Here is a 19,732-nt window from a genome sequence, read left to right on the forward strand (position 1 = left end):
AAGAAAATGTCGTTGACGGATCCTCACAGGATCTGTTTGTGGTGTCTGGGAATCGAACACCAGTGTTCGGAGTGTGAGGAATGCCTATCCATGACGGCGAAAGCCTTGAAGGAGCGTAAGGGGAAGCTCGAGAGAGGTAAGTCAGTTTTAACTTCCTCGAAAGTTTCCGCGGTAGAGTTGAGACATTCGTCTCCTCACCGTCGAAAGCATTCTCGGTCTAGGTCTCGAAGTGGCTCCCACCACTCGTCGAGGTCTAGACACTCGAAAAAGAGACGTAGATGATCTCCTTTGTCGTCGTCTTCTAGTTCCCATGAAAGAGTACATTGCCCCACAAAACACAGCTCTCAGGCTGAGTGGGAGGAATTCAGAAAAAAGATGCTAAGCGTCTTCGAGAAAGCGGCCTTGACCCCCTCGAAGTCAGCTGAGGGTGATACCCGGGTGAAAAGCCCAAAAAATGTAAACGCCGCGAGTCGAAGCACCCGGCGAAAGAGTCGACCCGAAAGCGCCATGAGCCATCGGGAAGTAAAGCATCTCCGACGCCATTGTCGAAAGCCCCTTCGAAGCATAGATCGGCGCCATCGACGCCGTTATCGAAGGGTTCTTCGACACATCTGTCGATCGAGTCGACATCGACGCCGATAAAAGAAAAACCCACGGCTACTCCACAGCCAACGGTTATACCGAGAGCCTCCGACACGACGTCGAGAACATCGTCGACATCCTCAAGCAGGATTCCGATCCTCTCGAGTTCTTCGAGGCCTCTTCCAGTTTTCTCGACGCCTTTGTCAGCGCCTTCGAGGATTATTACATCGGCGTCAACGACATCGACCTTTTCAAGGCCACTGATGATGGCTCCCTCTGCTTTAGAGATAGGCTTTATACCATTTCACAGGCCAGAGCATCCCCCCCCTTAACTTCAATTTATGAAGAAAGGGAAGATTCTGATCAAGAAAGGCCTTTTGGGCTGCAGAGGACCACATCACCTGTGCCAGAGACTTTTGCCTCTGAGGAAAGAAGGTTGAAAGACCTTCAGGATGCATTACAGGAAGCAAGTGGCCTAGACACTTCCCCAGAAGTGGAATTTGTCCATCCAGACCCAGGGGAACACGCTGAAACCCCTTATAGAACCCTAATGTCAAGAATTATGGAGTTCATGGGTTGGTCTGCGCCTTCACCTGTTTTTCAACAGGATGACCTCACAGATATTCTGGATAAATGTCAGGATTCCATGGCACATTTCTAGATTTTCAATGCGAAATTACTGTAGAAAATCTGCATTCAAAAGAATTAAGTAAACATTTATTTTTAATCTTCATTATTACATTGTTAGTGGGAGCATTGGTTGAGTGGTGTTTGATTTTGGGTTTGGTATTTTAATATGTCAATATGGTGATAAGTTTCCTTAATGACAACTATATACAGGAAGTGCCTGATTCCCCAAACCAAGATGGAGGTTCAGTGCAACACAAATGATTGGTGGAAAGATATTATGAGGTAGTTTGGAACATTTCACAACATTCTAAACTGCCTTTCATTCCAGTTTCTTTAGAGGAAGGTTGTAGTTCATTTAGCTCTTAGGATATTTAGTATAAGTTATTATAAAAATCCTTTTTGAGAAGAATTTACAGTGAGCTTAATTTCTACAGAAGTTTCGTTAATGAAGAAGTCCTTGTTGTAACTTCAAGACCGATCTACAGATGAAGCAAGCTAAGTTTTCTAAAGTGCAATGTTTTTATCTTCAATTTATCTCAAGAAGAAGTTTACTTTAAAATTCTAAGAAACTGTATTTATCTGCATTTGATTTTAATGAACATTATTGGAACTCTATTGCGCGCGTTTTCAAAGAAGGAAAATTCTGATGTACGTTTATTTTTTCCTCTCGTGGCTGCGTGTGCGGGAAATGAAAGTACGTTTGTTTTTTCCTCTCGTGGCTGCATGTGCGGGAAATGAAAGTACGTTTGTTTTTTCCTCTCGTGGCTGCGTGTGCGGATTAAGAAAGTTAGTGTAGGTGTTTTAGAGCATTCTGGTCAGGATATTTATTGTGACTTATTGGTTCTAATTTAGTTTAATAGTTTCACTATAGAAGGCGTGTTATTAAAATTAGTATTGTGATGTATAACACTTTACATGTGCCTCTTTAGTTCATTTACTGAAAAATCAATCCTAGTCAGGAATCGGTTAGAGTATGCTCGCACGTTCCACTTCAAAGTTTTACTTCCTGGTTTGATGTACTAGTGTTGTCAAGTAGCGTTCCTAGGGGCGTCATGTTGAGTTCCGGTATTTCTCTGTGAATTTGTTTACTTTTGTGGAGCGGTTACTGAATGTAGCTACGTGTTACCGTGACCGTTTGAAAGCGCAGCTATTTTGCTTCGTGTTTTTAATTCAACATCGTTCTGATTGCGCGTGCGTCGCGTTCTTCAATGAACTGAACTTTTCGTTCATTGTGCAACAAGCCATCTAACCTCATTGGAGCTTCCAAGATCTACAGTACAGTTTTGAATGATATTTATATATTCAGATACAAGAAAGTAAAGACTGTAAACTGAATAATCCAGAAGAGTTTTATTTAACTCAGACTAAGAACTATAGTAAAAACATTTTTGTCTTCAAGCAAGCCAGTTTCAGACTTTCTACAACATATATTCAAAGAATATCCAAAGTGTTTCAAGTATATTGAATATTGACTTTCATTGTAAATTCTTATTATAAGTAATTCAGAAGAGCATCTTATAATACAAAACAACAAACTATAAATGCCTATCAGCAATCAAGCATAGGCAGCAGGTACATGATAATAGTTTTGTTTAAATTATAAATAGCAGAAAACATTCAGATAAGAGTTTATTTAATCTGTGTATTTTTGTGCTTAGATTTCACAGACACATATTACTGATGAAACTTCCTCAATCCAGTTTCAAAGAGTTAATCATCTACTGAGTTTATATTCTGGGAACCAGTGTCGTGTCTAAAGAAACAGTGAAGATCTGCAGTTGTTATTTTCTCCTCCATTCCCCTTTCCCCTTGGGCTTGCCTGTTGGGTAGTTTTATATTTTAAGAACTATTGGGCAGGCATATAAAGGGGGTCTGGTGGGCCAGCATCACTCCTGCAAGAAGAACCAAGATATGGACCTGACAATAAAGGTCCACAGGAGGATCCTGTGGTTCCCTTTCATTCTGCTTTACAAAGAAAGATTTTAACTAACTGGGTAACTCCTGAAGTTGTCCCTGCGGTTAACAAGAAGTTGTCAGCGGAATATAGGGTATCTGCTTCTGACCCTGAATACCTATCTAAACACCCTACCCCAGAGAGTCTGGTGGTCCAGGCTGCAACTTCATCAGGCAGTACTTCCGCATAACCCACTGCTCCACAGGATAGGGATGATAAAAAATATGATGCCATGGCTAAGAAAGTCTTCTCGGTCTGTAGCATGGCTTCAAAATCTATTAATGCGACTTGTACGCTCGCTAGGTTCAGCCACACTCTTTGGGAGTGTGCTTCATCAGCGGCTGACTGCCTCCAGGAAGGAGAAGAAAGGGACGCATTTTTAAATATCATCAGAGATGGTAAAGATGCAATGTGTGAGTCCCTTCAAACTGGCATGGATTCTGCTGACAGTATCAGCAGGACCATGGCGGCAAGTACCACAATCCGCAGGCATGCGTGGTTGAGAAAGTCCGGCTTTGCTTCTGACGTACAGGCCAGACTTTTAAATATTCCCTTTGACGGCTCTTCCCTGTTTGGTAAAAAGGCGGATGACAGTTTGGAAAAACTGCAAACATCTAAAACAGCAGCCAAGTCACTAGGGGCTGCAATCCGCCAAACTAATTTTCGTCCCTCAGGATCCTCTTGGAGAGGAAGGTCCCTTCGCTATTATTCCTCATATGGAAGAGGCAAAGGACGGCCGGCTCAAAGAGGCCAAGGAAAATTTACCCGTGGTGGACGGGGTAGAGGAAAGAAAGCCGCATCAGCAGGAGCAGGAGCCGCTTTACCTTCGGCAACTGCATCAGCCGCCCCCAAACCACTCTGAGGTCTCCCATCACAAGACACCTGTGGGGGGCAGGTTAACTCACCATCTGACAGAATGGCAGGCTATTACGTCAGATGCTTGGGCATTGGAGACAGTTGCCCAAGGTTACTGCCTGCCTTTTATACGCATCCCTCAGAGCCATCCACCGGGGAACAGCTCTCTGAAAGTGCCGGATCCGCTCCTCTTGCAGGAATTTGTAGACCTGCTAGAGAAAGGTGCCATAGAACCGGTACCTGTAGCGGACAGGAACAAGGGCTGGTACTCCCCCTACTTTCTCATACCAAAGAAAGACAGAGGACTGAGACCCATCCTGGACTTACGAGAATTGAACAAGTTCCTCAGGAAGGACAAGCTCAAGATGGTAACTCTCTCTCAGATCCTTCAGGCCCTCCAGCTTCAGGACTGGTTGGTATCTCTGGACCCTCAGGATGCTTATTTCCATGTGCCAATCCATCCCAAGCACAGGAAGTACCTTGAGGTTCGCAATTGGCAACTCTCATTATCAATTTCGAGTTCTGCCATTTGGGCTGACCTCCGCCCCGAGGGTCTTCACCAAGCTAATGTCAGTTGTGGCTGCAAGTCTAAGGAGGGAAGGGATTCACGTCTACCCCTACCTGGACGATTGGTTGATCAGAGTAGTTTCTTCGGAACAAGCTCGGATCCAACTAGATTATGTCTGCCACTTCCTTCACAAGCTGGGCTTCTCCCTCAATTTAAAGAAGTCACAGATGATACCATCACAGAGACTCCAGTTCATTGGAGCAGTCCTGGATACGTCCCTGGGAAAAGCCTCGCCACCAGAGGTGAGGGCTCAAGATATTCTGCAGATGGTCACCAGGTTTCAAAATGCCCAACGTCTCCCAGCCTACGTCTTTTTGAGGTTGCTAGGCCTCATGGCATCCTGCATATCCCTTGTGCCAGAGGCTCGCCTGAGAATGAGATCCCTTCAGTGGGCACTGAGGACTCGGTGGTCACAGTTCTCAGGGAGGATGACAGATCTCCTCTGGATTCCAGACAAGGTAGCCCACGACCTTCAATGGTGGGCCTATCCAGAGAACATCTTGAAAGGAGAACTGTTTTGGCAACCATGGCCGGAGATAACAGTAGTCAGACGCCTCACTCATGGGGTGGGGAGCCCATGCCAACGACTTGACCATCAGCGGTCGTTGGTCTCCATCGGAGTCCAGACTACACATCAACCTGTTGGAGCTGAGAGCCATCAGACTGGCACTGAAGGCTTTTCTGCCGTCTGTACGGGGGAGAAACATCCTGATAATGACAGACAATACAGTGGCCATGCACTGCCTCAACAAAAGAGGAGGCGTATGGTCACTGCCACTGTGCAGAGAGGCGATGCAGCTCTGGTTTTGGGCAATTCAGGAAGGAATCTCTCTATCGGCAATTCACCTAGCCGGAGAGAAGAACTTGATAGCGGATGCTCTGAGCAGGCAGAACACAGTCTCCCACGAGTGGGAGATAGCTCAGGAAGTCCTTCAAGAGATCTTCGCCCTTTGGGGAACCCCTCAAGTGGATCGGTTTGCCACCAGTATCAACAGGAAGTGCGACAGATTTTGCTCAAGGGAATTTCCCCCGAGAGGAGCTCTAGGAGACGCGTTCGTAGTGGACTGGGAGTTCCCACTTCTGTACGCGTTTCCTCCGGTCCCTGTCATTCCTCAAATGATCAGGAGGTTGAGAAGGTTTCGGAAGACCATGATCCTAATTGCCCCGGATTGGGCCAGGAGAACGTGGTACCCAGACCTTCTGGACATGTCCATCCATCCTCCAATTCGTCTACCGTACAGAGAGGATCTTCTCTCGCAGAAGGGAGGTCAGGTTCTCCATCCAGCCATCAAGACCCTCAACCTTCAGGCTTGGTATATGAAAGGTTGAGGTACAAGGATTGGGACCTTCCAGATAACGTCATGGAGGTGTTGCTTTCGGCCAGAAGGCCAGCAACTAAAACTCTATACCGCTGCCGTTGGAATAAATTTTGCAGCTGGTGCAGAGAAAAGAATATCGAACCCTGTTCATGTGGTACACCTGCGGTGTTATCCTTCTTACTTTATTTGGCAAATTCAGGCTTTCAAGTTGGCACTATTAAGGGCTATCTCGCAGCACTATCGATCTTTAAGCGCACTGCAGAGGAGCCATCGTATTTCAAAATTCCGTTGGTAATACAATACCTGAAAGGTCTAACTAATGTTTACCCTCCAAGACCATTCCAAGTTCCCTTATGGGACTTAAATCTAGACTTCCTAAAGGGTGCTCCATTTGAACCACTCCACTCTTGTTCATTGAAGTTTCTCACCCTCAAAACTGTTTTATTGGTAGCATTAACATCTGCTAGAAGGGTTAGCGAGATACAAGCCCTATCTTGTAAACCTCCTCATACAATTTTTCACAAGGACAAAGTCGTTCTACAGGTGAAGCCTAACTTCCTCCCAAAAGTAGTTTCTGAATTTCACATTACTCAGAAGATTACTTTACCTTCATTCTATCCTCCTCCCCATCCGGAGAAAGAGGAAGAGAGACTACACAGGCTGGACCCTAAGCGAGCCTTGAGTTTTTATATCAGTAGACTTGCTAAAATTAGACAAGCAGACCAACTCTTTGTAGGTTACGCAGGACATAAGTTGGGATTACCAATAACCAAACAAACCATCTCTAGATGGATTATTTTAGCCATTCTGGAATGCTACAAACTGGCAGGGAAAGAGCCCCCTCAAAATCTAAGGGCTCATTCGACCAGGGGTATCGCAGCCTCCTCAGCTCTTTAAAGAGGGGTACCAATTAGAGACATATGTGCGGCTGCCACATGGTCGTCCGCACATACCTTTACCAAATTTTATAGCCTGGATTCCTCCTCTAGTCAAGAGACTAGATTTGGCAAAGCTGTGTTACACTCTGTTCATTCTTAAAGAGTAATATGGCATCTCTTACTCCCGCCTCCAATCACATACCACTGCTAAGGGAGTCTATCATAGATAAGGAATACGTCGGAGGACACAAACCCTTCGAAGAACAAGTTACTCCTTACCTGGTAACGTTCTTTCGATGGGGTGTTCCTCCGACGTATTCCTTATCGCCCCTCCCATCCATCCCCGCAGTAACATTTCCCTTGTGGTTGCAGCTTACGCTCCTTCAAGGGTAGTAACCATTCATGCAATAACTACTTTACTCTACAAAACGGAACTGAGCAACGGACGCTGCGTGTGGCCATTTATAGGCATGATGACGTCGGCGTCGATACGGTGGCTGTCGAGGAACACCTACTCGACGGACGTCGACGCACAGCGCCCTCTACTGGGGACATTTTTTTTCCGAGGCCAGCAAGCTGGAGATACAAATATCATAGATAAGGAATACGTCGGAGGAACATCCCATCGAAAGAACGTTACCAGGTAAGGAGTAACTTGTTCATCTCTGGATTGTTTACCTTGTTTGAGTATTTCTAATTTTTTTAAAGCTGTAACAGTACTTTCCTTTTTTGCAGTAGCTTAATTTAAGATCATTTTGTCCATCCATGGATTGGTTTAATTTAAAATGTAAATTTCCTTTTGTATTGATTGGCATGACTAATTATAATTTCAGACTGGTCTGCGGACTGCAGAACATCGTTTGCAATTTAGACACTCGTTCAGTACCATGGTCCTCATAATTAGGAAATGTTAATATATGGAATCCACAAAGGGTAGACGTGCCTCTGTCCGGTTTATTGTTGTTTTTATCCACCCCTTGGCTCCAGTTCATGTAATGCAAAAAATTGTAAATTTCTAATGTGAGCATATTGGGTGCAAAGAATAAACTTAAGGTATATGTTGGGTTGAAACCCCTGCACTGTGGCTCTGCTGCGAGCCCCCTACCTTTTCGTATTACTGTACTGGATAGTGACCTTTTTCCCAAATGACTGCTCATCTAGCGTTTCACAAAGGATGCCACTCGGGGTGAGGTGCCAAAAGAGTACCCCAGGTTTTCTGGGAGAAGGAACCTTGCCGAGATAGCTGCGCAGCCCCAAATGATGGCAGAGAAACAGAAGCTTTGTCGCACGCCCCTGCCCTCATGTTCCTAGCCATCGTACGCAACACACCAGGACACCAGCAGTCACACTCCCATCCACAAAAACACTTCCTTACCGTTGGCACCTGGCGCTGGCATGCGGGGCAAGCCGGTGGATGGAGAGATCAGGACCCCAGCACTCTAATCCACTGGGTCCTGCATTGTTTCTTCATCTGCGCATGATCTGAGGCCAGGCTCCTGGGTTCTAAGCATGTGCAGTATGGACAACCACACAAGAGTCCACCAGTCACACTCCCCTGTCCTGCGACATATATAAAACCTCAAATTGAGTAACCAAGCACGTCTTAATGCGCTCTTGGCAGTAGAAAGTACTTTTACTAGAAGCTGCTACTGACCTCCTTTTCTTCTCCTCTGACACTGTTCGATTTCAGGGTCCTCTCTAGACCTTCAGCATCCCCCCAGTCTTACCTCCTTGCGCTCCGCTGTGGGACCCTTCTTGCTGCGTTGCCTTCGGTCCCCCTGCCCCCTTTCTAGATTTTTCCCCCATCTATTTTCTCCTTTCCGCAGGTTGCCTTGTTTCCTTTGCAGTACTGCTTCATCTTGTTCCCGTAGACCAGAGTCCTCCTGATGGCTCTGTCTGCTGGACACCTGCCAAAGCTTCCCCTGCCAGTTGTCGCACTTTCCCCTCATCACGTTCATTCATGGCACGTTCCTTCATGAGTCGTGCAGTGGCGACGCCAGCTTCCCAGTTTCCTGGGGCGTTGAGACGATTTTCTGCTTCACAAATCATTGGAGCTGGTGTATAGCCAAGAATATGCCACAACGGCCTGGAAAATAGATCGAGATACTCAGTGCATACGTGATGAAGTCTGATAGGCACTTGTAAACAAATAACAATTAGGGTTAAGCACCGTGTTCCCTGATGCAGAGCCCTCATGTGGCATGCTTGCATTACTAAACCTGGGGAGGTCAGCTGAACCGGACCTACTTTGTATAAAATAATATGGAGGTGCTCATATATTAAGTTGGCTACTATGAGCTCAGGAAACCTGGGGCAGCCGATACCTTATTTGGCGAGCATGTAAATAGGACGCCTCTAATTCAAGGAGCAATCCACATCATATGTGTGCCCAGTATGAAGCTTGGGGACAGTTAACATTAGATGGCTGCCAACGGTTGGGTAGCTACCAAATGGTTGAAAGGATATTCAAATGTTTTTGGCTGTTGAATGCACACTCACAAAAAACGTTTTCAATCACTGTGACGAGTCCTGAAGTACTGAGAAGCAACATTTTTAAGACGGATTTACAAAATCAGCCCTGGTGGGAGGATTTTGAAAGGCCATTCTTTTGTGGCGAAAAGGTAAGACACTGAGAGGTTAGCCAAACCCCAATCAAGGTGAGGTAGCAGAGCGGGAAGGTTTAGCCTCATGAGGTGTGCACAAGTGGTCTAGGGCTCCAAGAGTCCACACAGAACACCACCAGCAATTCCAGTTAGACACGGAAGTATATCAAAATGCAGTTATTTATTAGGCCTTTAGTTTGCCCACTAGGCAAAAAATAATCAAAGTTGAGTATTGTCACACAAAACTGTATATAACCTATACATTCACCCTTGGGAGAAATAGAATTGCATATGAATCCATTACCAGTGCAACACAGATGAGTAGTCAAATGCATAGAAACCTATGCAACAGTCTGCAGAATCAACACAATCAGCTTCCCTAATGTTATGATGCATTTCTACAGTCTCCCCTGAGAGGGAGGAGGGGTTTAGAGGCTGTTAATTGGGTGGGCAGATTATAGAATGCCACCCTAGTTCTGATGAACCCGGGATTCTCTGAGAGGTTAGCCAAAACCAATCCCGGTAAACATCGAGAGTGCTCCAGGCTTACTCTCAGGAGAAAGTGAGTGTTTTCAGGGTTCCACAATGAGCACACACAGGGAAGCACACAATCATTCACTTTAGACAGGCAAGTACAAAAATACGCTATTATAGGCCCCACAGCACACACTAGAATAATGAAACAAGCACGTAGTATTATCACACAACCCCCAGTTATCAAGCATATATAACGTTTGGTTTGTAGACGTGCAGACAATAACATATTCAACTGAAAGGGAGGTAAGTAGTGGTAATGCAGTGTAAGAAAATCCCGTTCACAAGAACAATGCCCTAACTTTAGAAGTCCCGTCCCTACGATGTGTGGGGCCTTGTGCCCAAAAGTCACAAAGATTCTTCCTGGGAGAGGGGACAGGTGTAGGAAGAGGTCTTGCAGTGGTGAAACATTTTCCAGAAGACTTGTCCACAATATTAAAGATGGGTAAGATTATTTCCCTATGCTTTAGATCAGCCTTTGGACCAAACAATCAAAAAGTGATGGAATGGAATAAAGCAAACTTTATTCTAAGGTTTAATTTAGGGGAGGCGGGGGCGGCGGAATGCTTTGTGAGTACTAACCCCCTGACTCCAATTTTCCCAAGTGACTGAGCAGGCCGACAGGGAGTCGCTGGAGGTATGTTTTCCTGCCATTGGATCCAGTAGAAGATGCCCAGGAGCCTCGGGCGCAACGATTCTTCCGGTTGGGTCCAAGAGCTGAGTGGCAACCTGTTAGGTAGAATTTCATGTATGTGCAATATTCTTCCCACTTGTGAATTCCCCAGCACTTTGTGCCGGACTCTGGGATTGTTGATCAGTTCTCCTGTGGAAACCTCTTTCAACCCTTGTGGTTGTATCCATTTGGAGTTGTGCTTTCCTCCATCTTTTATGGTATCTACCTTTTATTATTGCAGTGTTGCTGGGAGCTCTTTGAGCTGCCCTTTTCATTTGTCCTTGTGATAACTACTGTTTCCAAGGAGAGGGGGATACTTTCTATCCTTCCTTAACCATTATTATGTGGAATCGGCACACCCCACCTTATGTGGAGTGCTGAGAGGACACAATGCATTCCTTTTTGCACTTGTAACTTTCTAGTTACGGTGACAATTTCATCTCGGTGGCTGGTGGCAGTGGATATTGTTTTTGACCAGTTTTTAGTGAAACTTCGATGCAGGCTGCTATCGCAGCTGCGGTAAAGTTGACATGGGTCACCATTGTACTAAAACGGTGACTGTCTTCTTTTTTTCGCCAACTCTTGATAACTTGTCCTTTCTTGCGCCTTTTTCTGCTGAGTGGGGGTGACCTCGCTCACTCTTTTCTGTGCTGGGCTCCTATTGGGAAGGCTGCCTGAAGGAACCAGCATGTCTGGGAGGACAAGAAGCTGGGAGTGCACTGAAACTCAGCAAGTCTTTACCCTCCAGTATGTCTGCTTGAATCCAGTTCTAATTCCTCGATCGATCACTGAGATCAGAAGGCAAGGCTATCGTGCCTTTAGGTATGGGTCACATGATTTGTGCAGCAAAGTGCGGGGTAGCATCAGAATTCTAGCTCAAAACTAAGGTGGAGGACCTTGGGAGTTGCTGATCTGTCTTGGAACGAGTGAAATGTGTGGAGTTAGTGGGACCTCGGTTCTCCCCTGAGCCCATCCCTGTATCGGCCAGGTGCATTGTTACAATCGTAAGAATAACATTGTGTGTTAGAGTAGCTAATTAATTGTTAGGTCAGCACACAGCAGATGACTAGGCAGGCAGCACCCACATGAACAAAGATGGACCAACGAAGATGGACCAATGGCCTGGCTTCCCATATGGAGCAGGCCCTGCAGCTATAGGTCTGCGCCAATCCGTATTTTTACAATTGTACTGTATAGTATGACATCAATAGTGATGCTTTTTGTGCTTATAATGTAGCGTACATGCCAATGGACCTCAGAACGTTCCATGACAGCAGAGGTCTTTGTTGATACATTCCTATTTTTGTAGAAATAAATATTTGTTATCCTTGCAAGGGTGTCTAGGGCCTTTTTCCCTAGCAGGCTGTATTTTGTCTGGTGTGAGCGTGCAGGGGCGTGTCGTCAACCTTTTGGGTAGTGCAGGCGAAATCTAAGAGTTGGAGCCCTGTACATCTAAGAGTGAGTCTTCTACAGTCTTACCAGAGATGGACTTTAGTAGAACGCCCTAACGCAACCGTTTTCCACAACTAATTGCAGCAGGCACTGATGCAGGCCTCTTCCAGACACTCTACCAGACGGGAGAAGGCTGGTTCCAGCGACAGTTGCCACACGCGGGTGACCACAGGCGTCTCTCCAGTTGTGGTCAAAGCAGACCTTCCAGGACAAGAGCCCTTGATGGTGGGAAGTTGAAACTTGGCAGGAAGACGACTTGTGGCATGAGCTGGCAACCACCGAAGTTCTGGGTGAAAACGCAGAGCAATAATGCGACTGTCGAGGTAGCCCACTGGGGAGCTGGTCGGTCCACCAGTGGCCCAGGGACGATTCCGGAGGGCTCATGATGGCTGCATCTCGAGAAAGCATCAAGACTGGTTGGTCCCATCAGTCCAAGGTTTGAAGCACTGCAGAAGGCCTCTGCACATCAGGGAGTCTAGCAGGGCTTCACATGGGGAAAAAATTAGCCTCCTGCATGTCTTCTGCTGTGCAGCCTCTGCATTTAAGATTTTGGGAGAACAGGGCTCTCTCAGAACTTGCAGGTGAAATCTGCAGTCTCTACGTTCCGGCATCCCTTCTTTGTTCCCAAATCTTTGTGATTTGCCAGCCTCATGCTTCTCCTCTGATTCGACTACTACATCTTGCCTTCCAGCTCTTGTTCCAACTTCTTCTCCTCCCCCTTACCCGAAGAAGCCTTTTGTGCCTCCCAGGTTTAGTAGCAATTTTCAGGTGTGGGCTATTAGCCTTGATTGCCTGATTATTTCAATAGCCTCTAGGCTTAATGGCGGGACTTCTTTATCTGCATGCCTCCTCAACCCTCTAACTTCTGCAGTTTGGCAAATAGGCATTAATAGTATGGGATTACGGGGAAAGTTAAACGGGGGGTTGTCCCAGTTCTCCTGTCCTCCTCCTCCCCCCCCACCCCTCCATTTGATCCTCCCACAGTACACTATCCCCAGGGTCCGGATCCAAAAGCGTCTGCCTTTCCCTGGCCACCTGAGGAGGGTCCCAGACCAGGTTTCTGGGAGGAATCGTCACTGATTCATCACAATGTGTGGCACTAATTGTGCCCCCTCTTAAGACTGAGGCCTGACTGCTCTGCTACGGTGGGACACCCTGTTGTACCACTTGGAATAGGTCCCTTTGTACCCTTCACAAGAGGGATGTGAAAAACCTTCATTGCAGTGACTTTTTGACTTCCAGCTAGTGCCCTGGATGCTTCTGGGTCGCGTTTTGCTTGTATTTTACACTAAAGCCCGGGGTCTTGTAATGTCAGTCCATCCGCTGGTGATGAAACTGAGGATGTACTGTTCTGGTAGAGCGTGGGTGCGTGACGTCTGGATTTGCAAATGGGTTTCCCTGATGCATTGTGCTGTTTTCTTGACCACCACCATAGATGAACATGTCGTACTGCTTCACTTATATACAATATACTATGTGTCATGCTGTGGCGCCGATCTGGCAGACTTATGTGATTGTGCTGATAGTCTGCAATGTCTTATAAAGAGATTTTTTAAATAAAAGAATAGTTTTGCATGCATGATTCTGCGTACAAAGCTATGCGAGTGCACAGGCTTTGTTTGTACAAGATTCTGTGATCGTATGCATGCACAGTAGCAATTGAAAAGTTTTGTAGTCCTGTTTTAGTGCATACATTGCTCTGCAGGTGCACAGTTGGGTGCTGAGTGTACATGGGCATGTGTCTGAGGGAGAGAACTGAAGGTGGAGGGAGAGGAGCCGCCCTTCGGATTGCAGGGAGCAAAGCTTTACCTTGCCACCCTGCAGCTAACTTGTCACTATTTTTCAAGAACCCAAAGGGATTTCTGGAGAGTTACGAGGAGCTGTTGCGATACACATTGAAGGAAGAGACCTGGCCTACCACGGTGCAAGAGCTAAACGGACGTGGGGTAAGTAGAGGCATGGGGGGGGGTGTACCAGCGCATGTTACCTAGCTGTACACGGATATGTTAGGGTTCAAAATGGGGGAACGCTCTGACCTGCACCGACTCCACATGCCCCGTGGTTCATTTGAGTAGTCCTAGCCCTTACTTCCCACCCACTTAAGATGTACAACCTCTCACTCCATTCCAACCATCTGACACTCATAGCCAACCCCTCCCTCACAGCCAGCTGACATGTAATCTCTTCCTCCTCCCTCGGGCTTTCTGTTGATGGGCTAGGGGGCAGGCGGAACAGAATGGGCAGCGAGGGTTGGATTGGGTTAACTACTTGACTGTCTACCCATCCACTTCCTTGTAGCCCATTGGCAGTCTGCCTTTTCCCACTTTAGCCAGAACATGGATGCACCTGCATTATTCCCTCGCTCCCTCCTCTGCTGGCCGTCCTGCGCTGCATTCTAGTCCTTTTATGGTAGTTCAATGCCTATTGCTCGACATTTCATGAATGTACTGCAAGGCCTGATAACAATGGAGGCATATGTTAGAGTTGTTGGGTTTGATAGTTTTAGGCATTAGTAGTAGTAATTTGATGCTTAACTGTAAGTACATGTACTCACATGCCCTTATTACTCTTAGCATTGCAGGTACCATCCTATCACTGCATGCACCCCCAAACCTTGCTTTGTGAAGTTTCTCCCCAGTCAAATCTCATATGGTGACAGAATAGAAGACCCAGACTAGAAGGGTCTTAAAAAGTAGGGGCAGTCTTCCATAATGCACAGCCTATCTGCCATTTTGAACGATGGTGGAGACATCCAATGCTTGGACCCTCCCCTGACTCCCAATGTAGCATTGCGTGTATTGGGGCAGCAGAATGCCTGCGCTCTGGTTCCACTGTCTGCTGATTGGCTGCTCTTTCCCTCAGGTGGTCTGCATGAGCTTCTTCGACATTGCTTTGGATTTCATTCTCATGGATGCCTTTGAAGACCTGGAGAGCCCGCCGTCCTCCGTGGTGGCAGTCCTGCGCAACCGATGGCTGTCTGATAGCTTCAAGGAGACGGTGAGCCAGAGTGGCAGATGCACGGGGCACCAGCATGTTTGTGACCTGTCCGAGAGGGATTGCGTTCATAAATTAGAAAAGAGAATGAAACCCATGTTCCTGCACATTGCCATATGACTGGATCCTGCATCTATGATCTGTATAAAATATTAAGCAGCGCAGTCCTTAAGGTTACATCACAGGTGGCATTTTAAAATGGCCAAATGCTTTCCCCTATGACATTTGAACCACAACTGGATCATTAATGGATTTGGCAAGTTAGTGAACCTGGCAGATTCGATTCAGCATTCCAAGTCTGGTAAGAGTCCGTGCGCTTGATCAAAAGTTATAGGAAGGAAAAAAGGCCCCTTTTCACTTTCTTATGTTGGAGAGCTCCATAGGGAAATTTAAAATGTAGAACTCGAGTTTTCAAAAATGTCAGCTCAGATTTTTGGTACACTTTGCTATAAAGTTGTTTATTCTTCAAAATGTTTTGAACATTTGATCAGCCACACTCAAGATAGTTTGTTGTTGAAAAAGTATGTATATACATTTGTGACATATGCACAACGCTCATAATCAAGAAACAAACCCCGACTGGTGGGGGGCATTACGGAGGAGGCTCAGAGCTGGGGTTTTACTATGTGGTAAAACCCCCCGTTCTGAGCCTTCTGATTGGCTGGGAAGCCGCCACACCCCCAATCCATGTACTAATATTTATTACGAGCAAGCAGAAGCATACAAATGAATTCGAGAATTCTAATATTAGAAGAATCGCATGAATTAGCAGAACAATGGTAAAATACCGTAGAAGCAGAACAATGGTAATGTGTAATATACAGTACTATACTGCAGAAGCATATTGTGCATCAATATGAGAAAGTAGGAGCCTACAAATAAGTGCAACACTTTTAATGTGCAATATAACAATCAAAAGGAAATTGTGTATTATGAACAAGCAGAAGCCTACAAATGGGTATAAAATGGGCGAGCAACTGCATTGGCAGCCATTGAGACAACATGAGTGGTATCAGTGTTGATGATTTCGGCACAAGGGTTTGATTTTTCAGGGACTGGGGGGGAACCACCAACTTCTACCTCCCGAATCTGGGATAGGGCTGGTTTAGTTTTTTTTTCAGGTGTCTACTGTTACTTGTTCTGCGGGGTCCCCGTCCTACCCCTGCCTCCCTGACAGCATCATGACTCTGACCCTGTCACAACATGCATCCATTTACCTTTGGGGTGCTCACTCGAGAGCCCAATACTTTACTTTGAAAACAGTAGGAAATTTCAGTTAAGAACCGTAAGCCAGTTGTGTGTGGTAAAGCAAGATAAAGGTTCAAGGGTTGTAAATTATACTAAGTAAATAAACGGTAGATCATATATTTTATTTATATCACCCTTGTACACAGGTGTTTCAGAGCGCGAAACGACATGGTATAATGTGATAGGTTATTTATAACGCGGTTACTAGCCAGAGGTTGCTAAGCGCGGATCTGGGCATCGAACCTGTGGTGCGCCGTGCTGTCTTTCCAAGGCAAGCATGTTGCCGCTGAGCTATCCTCCTAAGACTATGCAACACCATGACCCTGCCTTATAAAATACGGACCGTAGCTCTTCACATGTCTTTTCCTGATGATGAAAGTGAGTGGACCTACTGTCACTAGTCCCAAGGAAAATTATTTAAAAAGAGTCCAGAGGCTTTTGGAGTGGAGAACACTTTTTGGCAAAGCCAACAGGTTGGTTGCAAGGATGCAGAAACAAGGGTATGTTCCAGAGTTTGGGGGTCCTCCTCCAATCCACCAACTATAGGGGAATCTGGGAGTGGAGGAGGGGGGCTCCTTTGCCAGAGCGCCACCGGTCACAAGACGGCAACGGAGAGGTTGGATCAGGACTTTGCACATACGTATCCCCATGGTAGGAGCAGGGAGAGAATAGCTAATCCGGCTTGACCCCTCCAGCCCCCCTTTCTCTGATTTTACTAGGAGCCACCCCTAGGGCTCCTAAATGGTCTGTGCTCACTTATGTAAATGGTCTCGTTGCACGGGGTCCACATCCCGCGAATGCAGCTGTCGCTCTTTAGTGAGACTGTTAATGCTGCTGCTCCTTGATGCACCCCCTATTCAAGTTGGAAAGCAACAACGGCAGGAGCACTGTTCTTGTCCCACCAGCTGTAGACCATCTGAGTCCCAAGTCGAAACTCTGAATTGTGACAGATGCACAGCAGGGACCTTGGAAAGAGCTGGTTAGTCCACAGGAGGGTCCCGGCAGACTTTCGAAGGTCCAGAGGGCAGGATCCGCGTGCAGAGGTCTAGACTAGTTAGTACTACTAGCCCAAAGATCAAAGCACAGTCAAGGGTCATCTGGAGATCAAAGCAGAGAAACGGGGCTTCACCGGTACTTGGGTGAAGGAAATGCCGGAAATCTTCAAGGGTCTTCAACTGGGTGCAACTCTTCGTAGTGATCTTAGCTCCAACAACGATCTGAAGAATGGCTTCAGGAGCCTTTCTTTTATCCTGGATTTGAGCCAGGGTCGCCACCAGCCCTCCAATGGAAATTATCTGCACCATTCAAACGGGCAAGGGCAGTCCAATTCTTGACAGCCTCTTGCCACACAGCTGCCGAGCAATGGACCATCCCCTGGTCACAGTGTAGATTGGGACCAGACAATCCCAGTCCCCACATCAGATCAGGTACACAACAATGCCACGGAAAAGGGTTTTTATTACAGTTTGTGCCACAGCCATTTTGTGTATATGCCATCATGCTGTAAAATGCAAATGTCCATGCATGGAAAATGAAAAGCACAGTAGAAAAATATCTGCTGCCACCAGCCTGTTTTGGACACAGTATGCAAGTAACGGAAATGTTAATAAAAGGAAAAGGACACAAAGTATGTACCCCTGCTACACTTCACTATAAGGTGATGTGTGGGGCCTGTAAAACAACAAGGAATTTTTTGTTCAGAGACAGGGTCTCTTTGCACTGATAGCCTTGGGGACTGACCAGTGCCCCCAAAATTGATGAGCCGAGGCCACCAGTGGCCTCGTACAAGGCTGCAGCCTAAGAGCTCATCTCCGGTGCCACAGAGTCTGGAAGGGATTAGAGCCACCACCTAAGACCCCGACCCCCATCACCCGGAAGGTGGAAAGCGGACGGGTGCCTGCCGGAGGTACCACTGTAAGAAATGTGGAGGCTTTCGGACCGGGTGAGTGGGAGCATCAGCGGAGGAAGTGCAGCAGGAAAAGTGGTCCTGCTGGTCACGTAGTAGGGCTTTGTGCCTGCGTTGCTCTAGCCCAACTTTAGACCATGGGGGGGACCCGGGCCTGTTGTGCTGGGCTGATGGTGGATTGATGGGCCCTGTACTCTGAGCCCGCTGTCAGAGGTGGGGCCCGAGGGGGCTGATGGTGCACGAGGCGGTGCACTGCTGGAGACGAGCGGGGTGCTTTGGAAGGTGGCCCGATATCTCAGGTGATGGTGCCGGAAAAAGCTGCAAACCCACTGGCGGACGATGTGGTTCGGAAATCTGTGGGGGTCGGAGCGTGTAGCTCCCAGTCTGCTCTCACTGCCGCATATTGGGAGGTCCCGACTGCTCCACGCCGGGTGGAGGAGCTATCTGGTATTTCACCTCCCAGGCAGAGTTAGGTAGGGGGGATGGTTGCTGTGGCCACGTGCTGTACAGGGCCTCGCTGGCCACCTGATAGGCGGAGGGAAGGCCATTGGGGTGCTCTAGGGCCTGGAGGAGGAGCATGTGCCGGGGTTTCAGGTAGGAGCCCCTCTTCCTTGATGCAGGCTTCCTGGAACTGGGCTGTGGCGGGCTGGTCCACAGTAGAGCGGCTCTGCTGGGGGAGGCCTGGAACTCCTCCTGCTATAACGGATGGGGACATTTTCCTCCAGCTGCAGTGTTGTATTTGCACTTCCAGAGCAACATATGAGAGGAATACCCACAAGGTACCTGCATGGTCTTTCACTACGGTGGAATGCTGCAGAGAGGTCTTTGTTGGCTTGCACCCAGAAGGGTGTGGGCCTGATTCTGTGGACCTCGGGAGTGGGGTCTCTAAAGTAACAGTGGGGGCAAGGCTTGGGGGACGTCGTACCGTGAAAAGTGTGCTTGGCCTACAGGGACATCTTGGAGGTGTTAGGTACTTGGTGCACCCCCTCCCCCCCTGTGATGATTTGTGAACTGTATACAGCAACTGGTGGTGGTTGAGGGTGCTGGACAGCAACGTCAGGGTTCTGGGACATGCTTGTTTTCACTCTAATGGACTGGGGGTCATCCCTGCAGATGGTTTAGTTTCTTGGGCCCAGCAAGCCCCATCATGGAGCGAGACCTGGTCCAGTTTACCATGGCAGAGCCACCCGACGACCCGGTGTCTACAAAGAAGGACAGTGCAGCCTTGCTTGAGGAGACCAGAGGGATCCGGCAGGCTGGACACTCTGGACAAGCGGGTCGACAAGATAGACGACCGGCTGCGGACATTTTGAAACAAATCAGACCTCTCTGGATACAGTGGAATTTCAACTCGACAAGAGGCTATTGAACTTGAAAGGAGGAAATCTGTAGTGACACTTAAAATGGATGACTTGAAAATCGAAAGAGGAGAAACCACCTTTGGTTTTTCAGGATCCAGGAGAAGGAGGGTGAAATGCAAAGGGACCTCAAGAGGACTATTCATGAGGTAGTCAAGTGCTGTTTGAGGATATTACA

The 19,732-nt window shown here is 47.2% G+C and overlaps 1 protein-coding gene across 4 annotated transcripts in view; it reads left to right on the top strand.

The window, feature by feature from the left end:
- Window positions 1–19,732, top strand: part of MIGA2 (mitoguardin 2) — a 288,693-nt gene that overhangs the window by 195,536 nt on the left and 73,425 nt on the right. For all 4 annotated transcript variants that reach the window (XM_069609212.1, XM_069609215.1, XM_069609214.1 and 1 more), the window contains exons 12-13: window positions 13,896–13,994; window positions 14,911–15,045. In XM_069609212.1, coding sequence (XP_069465313.1) covers window positions 13,896–13,994; window positions 14,911–15,045 — 234 coding nt within the window. The remainder of the gene's footprint in view (window positions 1–13,895; window positions 13,995–14,910; window positions 15,046–19,732) is intronic.

Source organism: Ambystoma mexicanum, chromosome 8 (genome assembly GCF_040938575.1).
Source record: "Ambystoma mexicanum isolate Mex_15411 chromosome 8, UKY_AmexF1_1, whole genome shotgun sequence".
NCBI classification, from domain to species: domain Eukaryota; kingdom Metazoa; phylum Chordata; class Amphibia; order Caudata; family Ambystomatidae; genus Ambystoma; species Ambystoma mexicanum.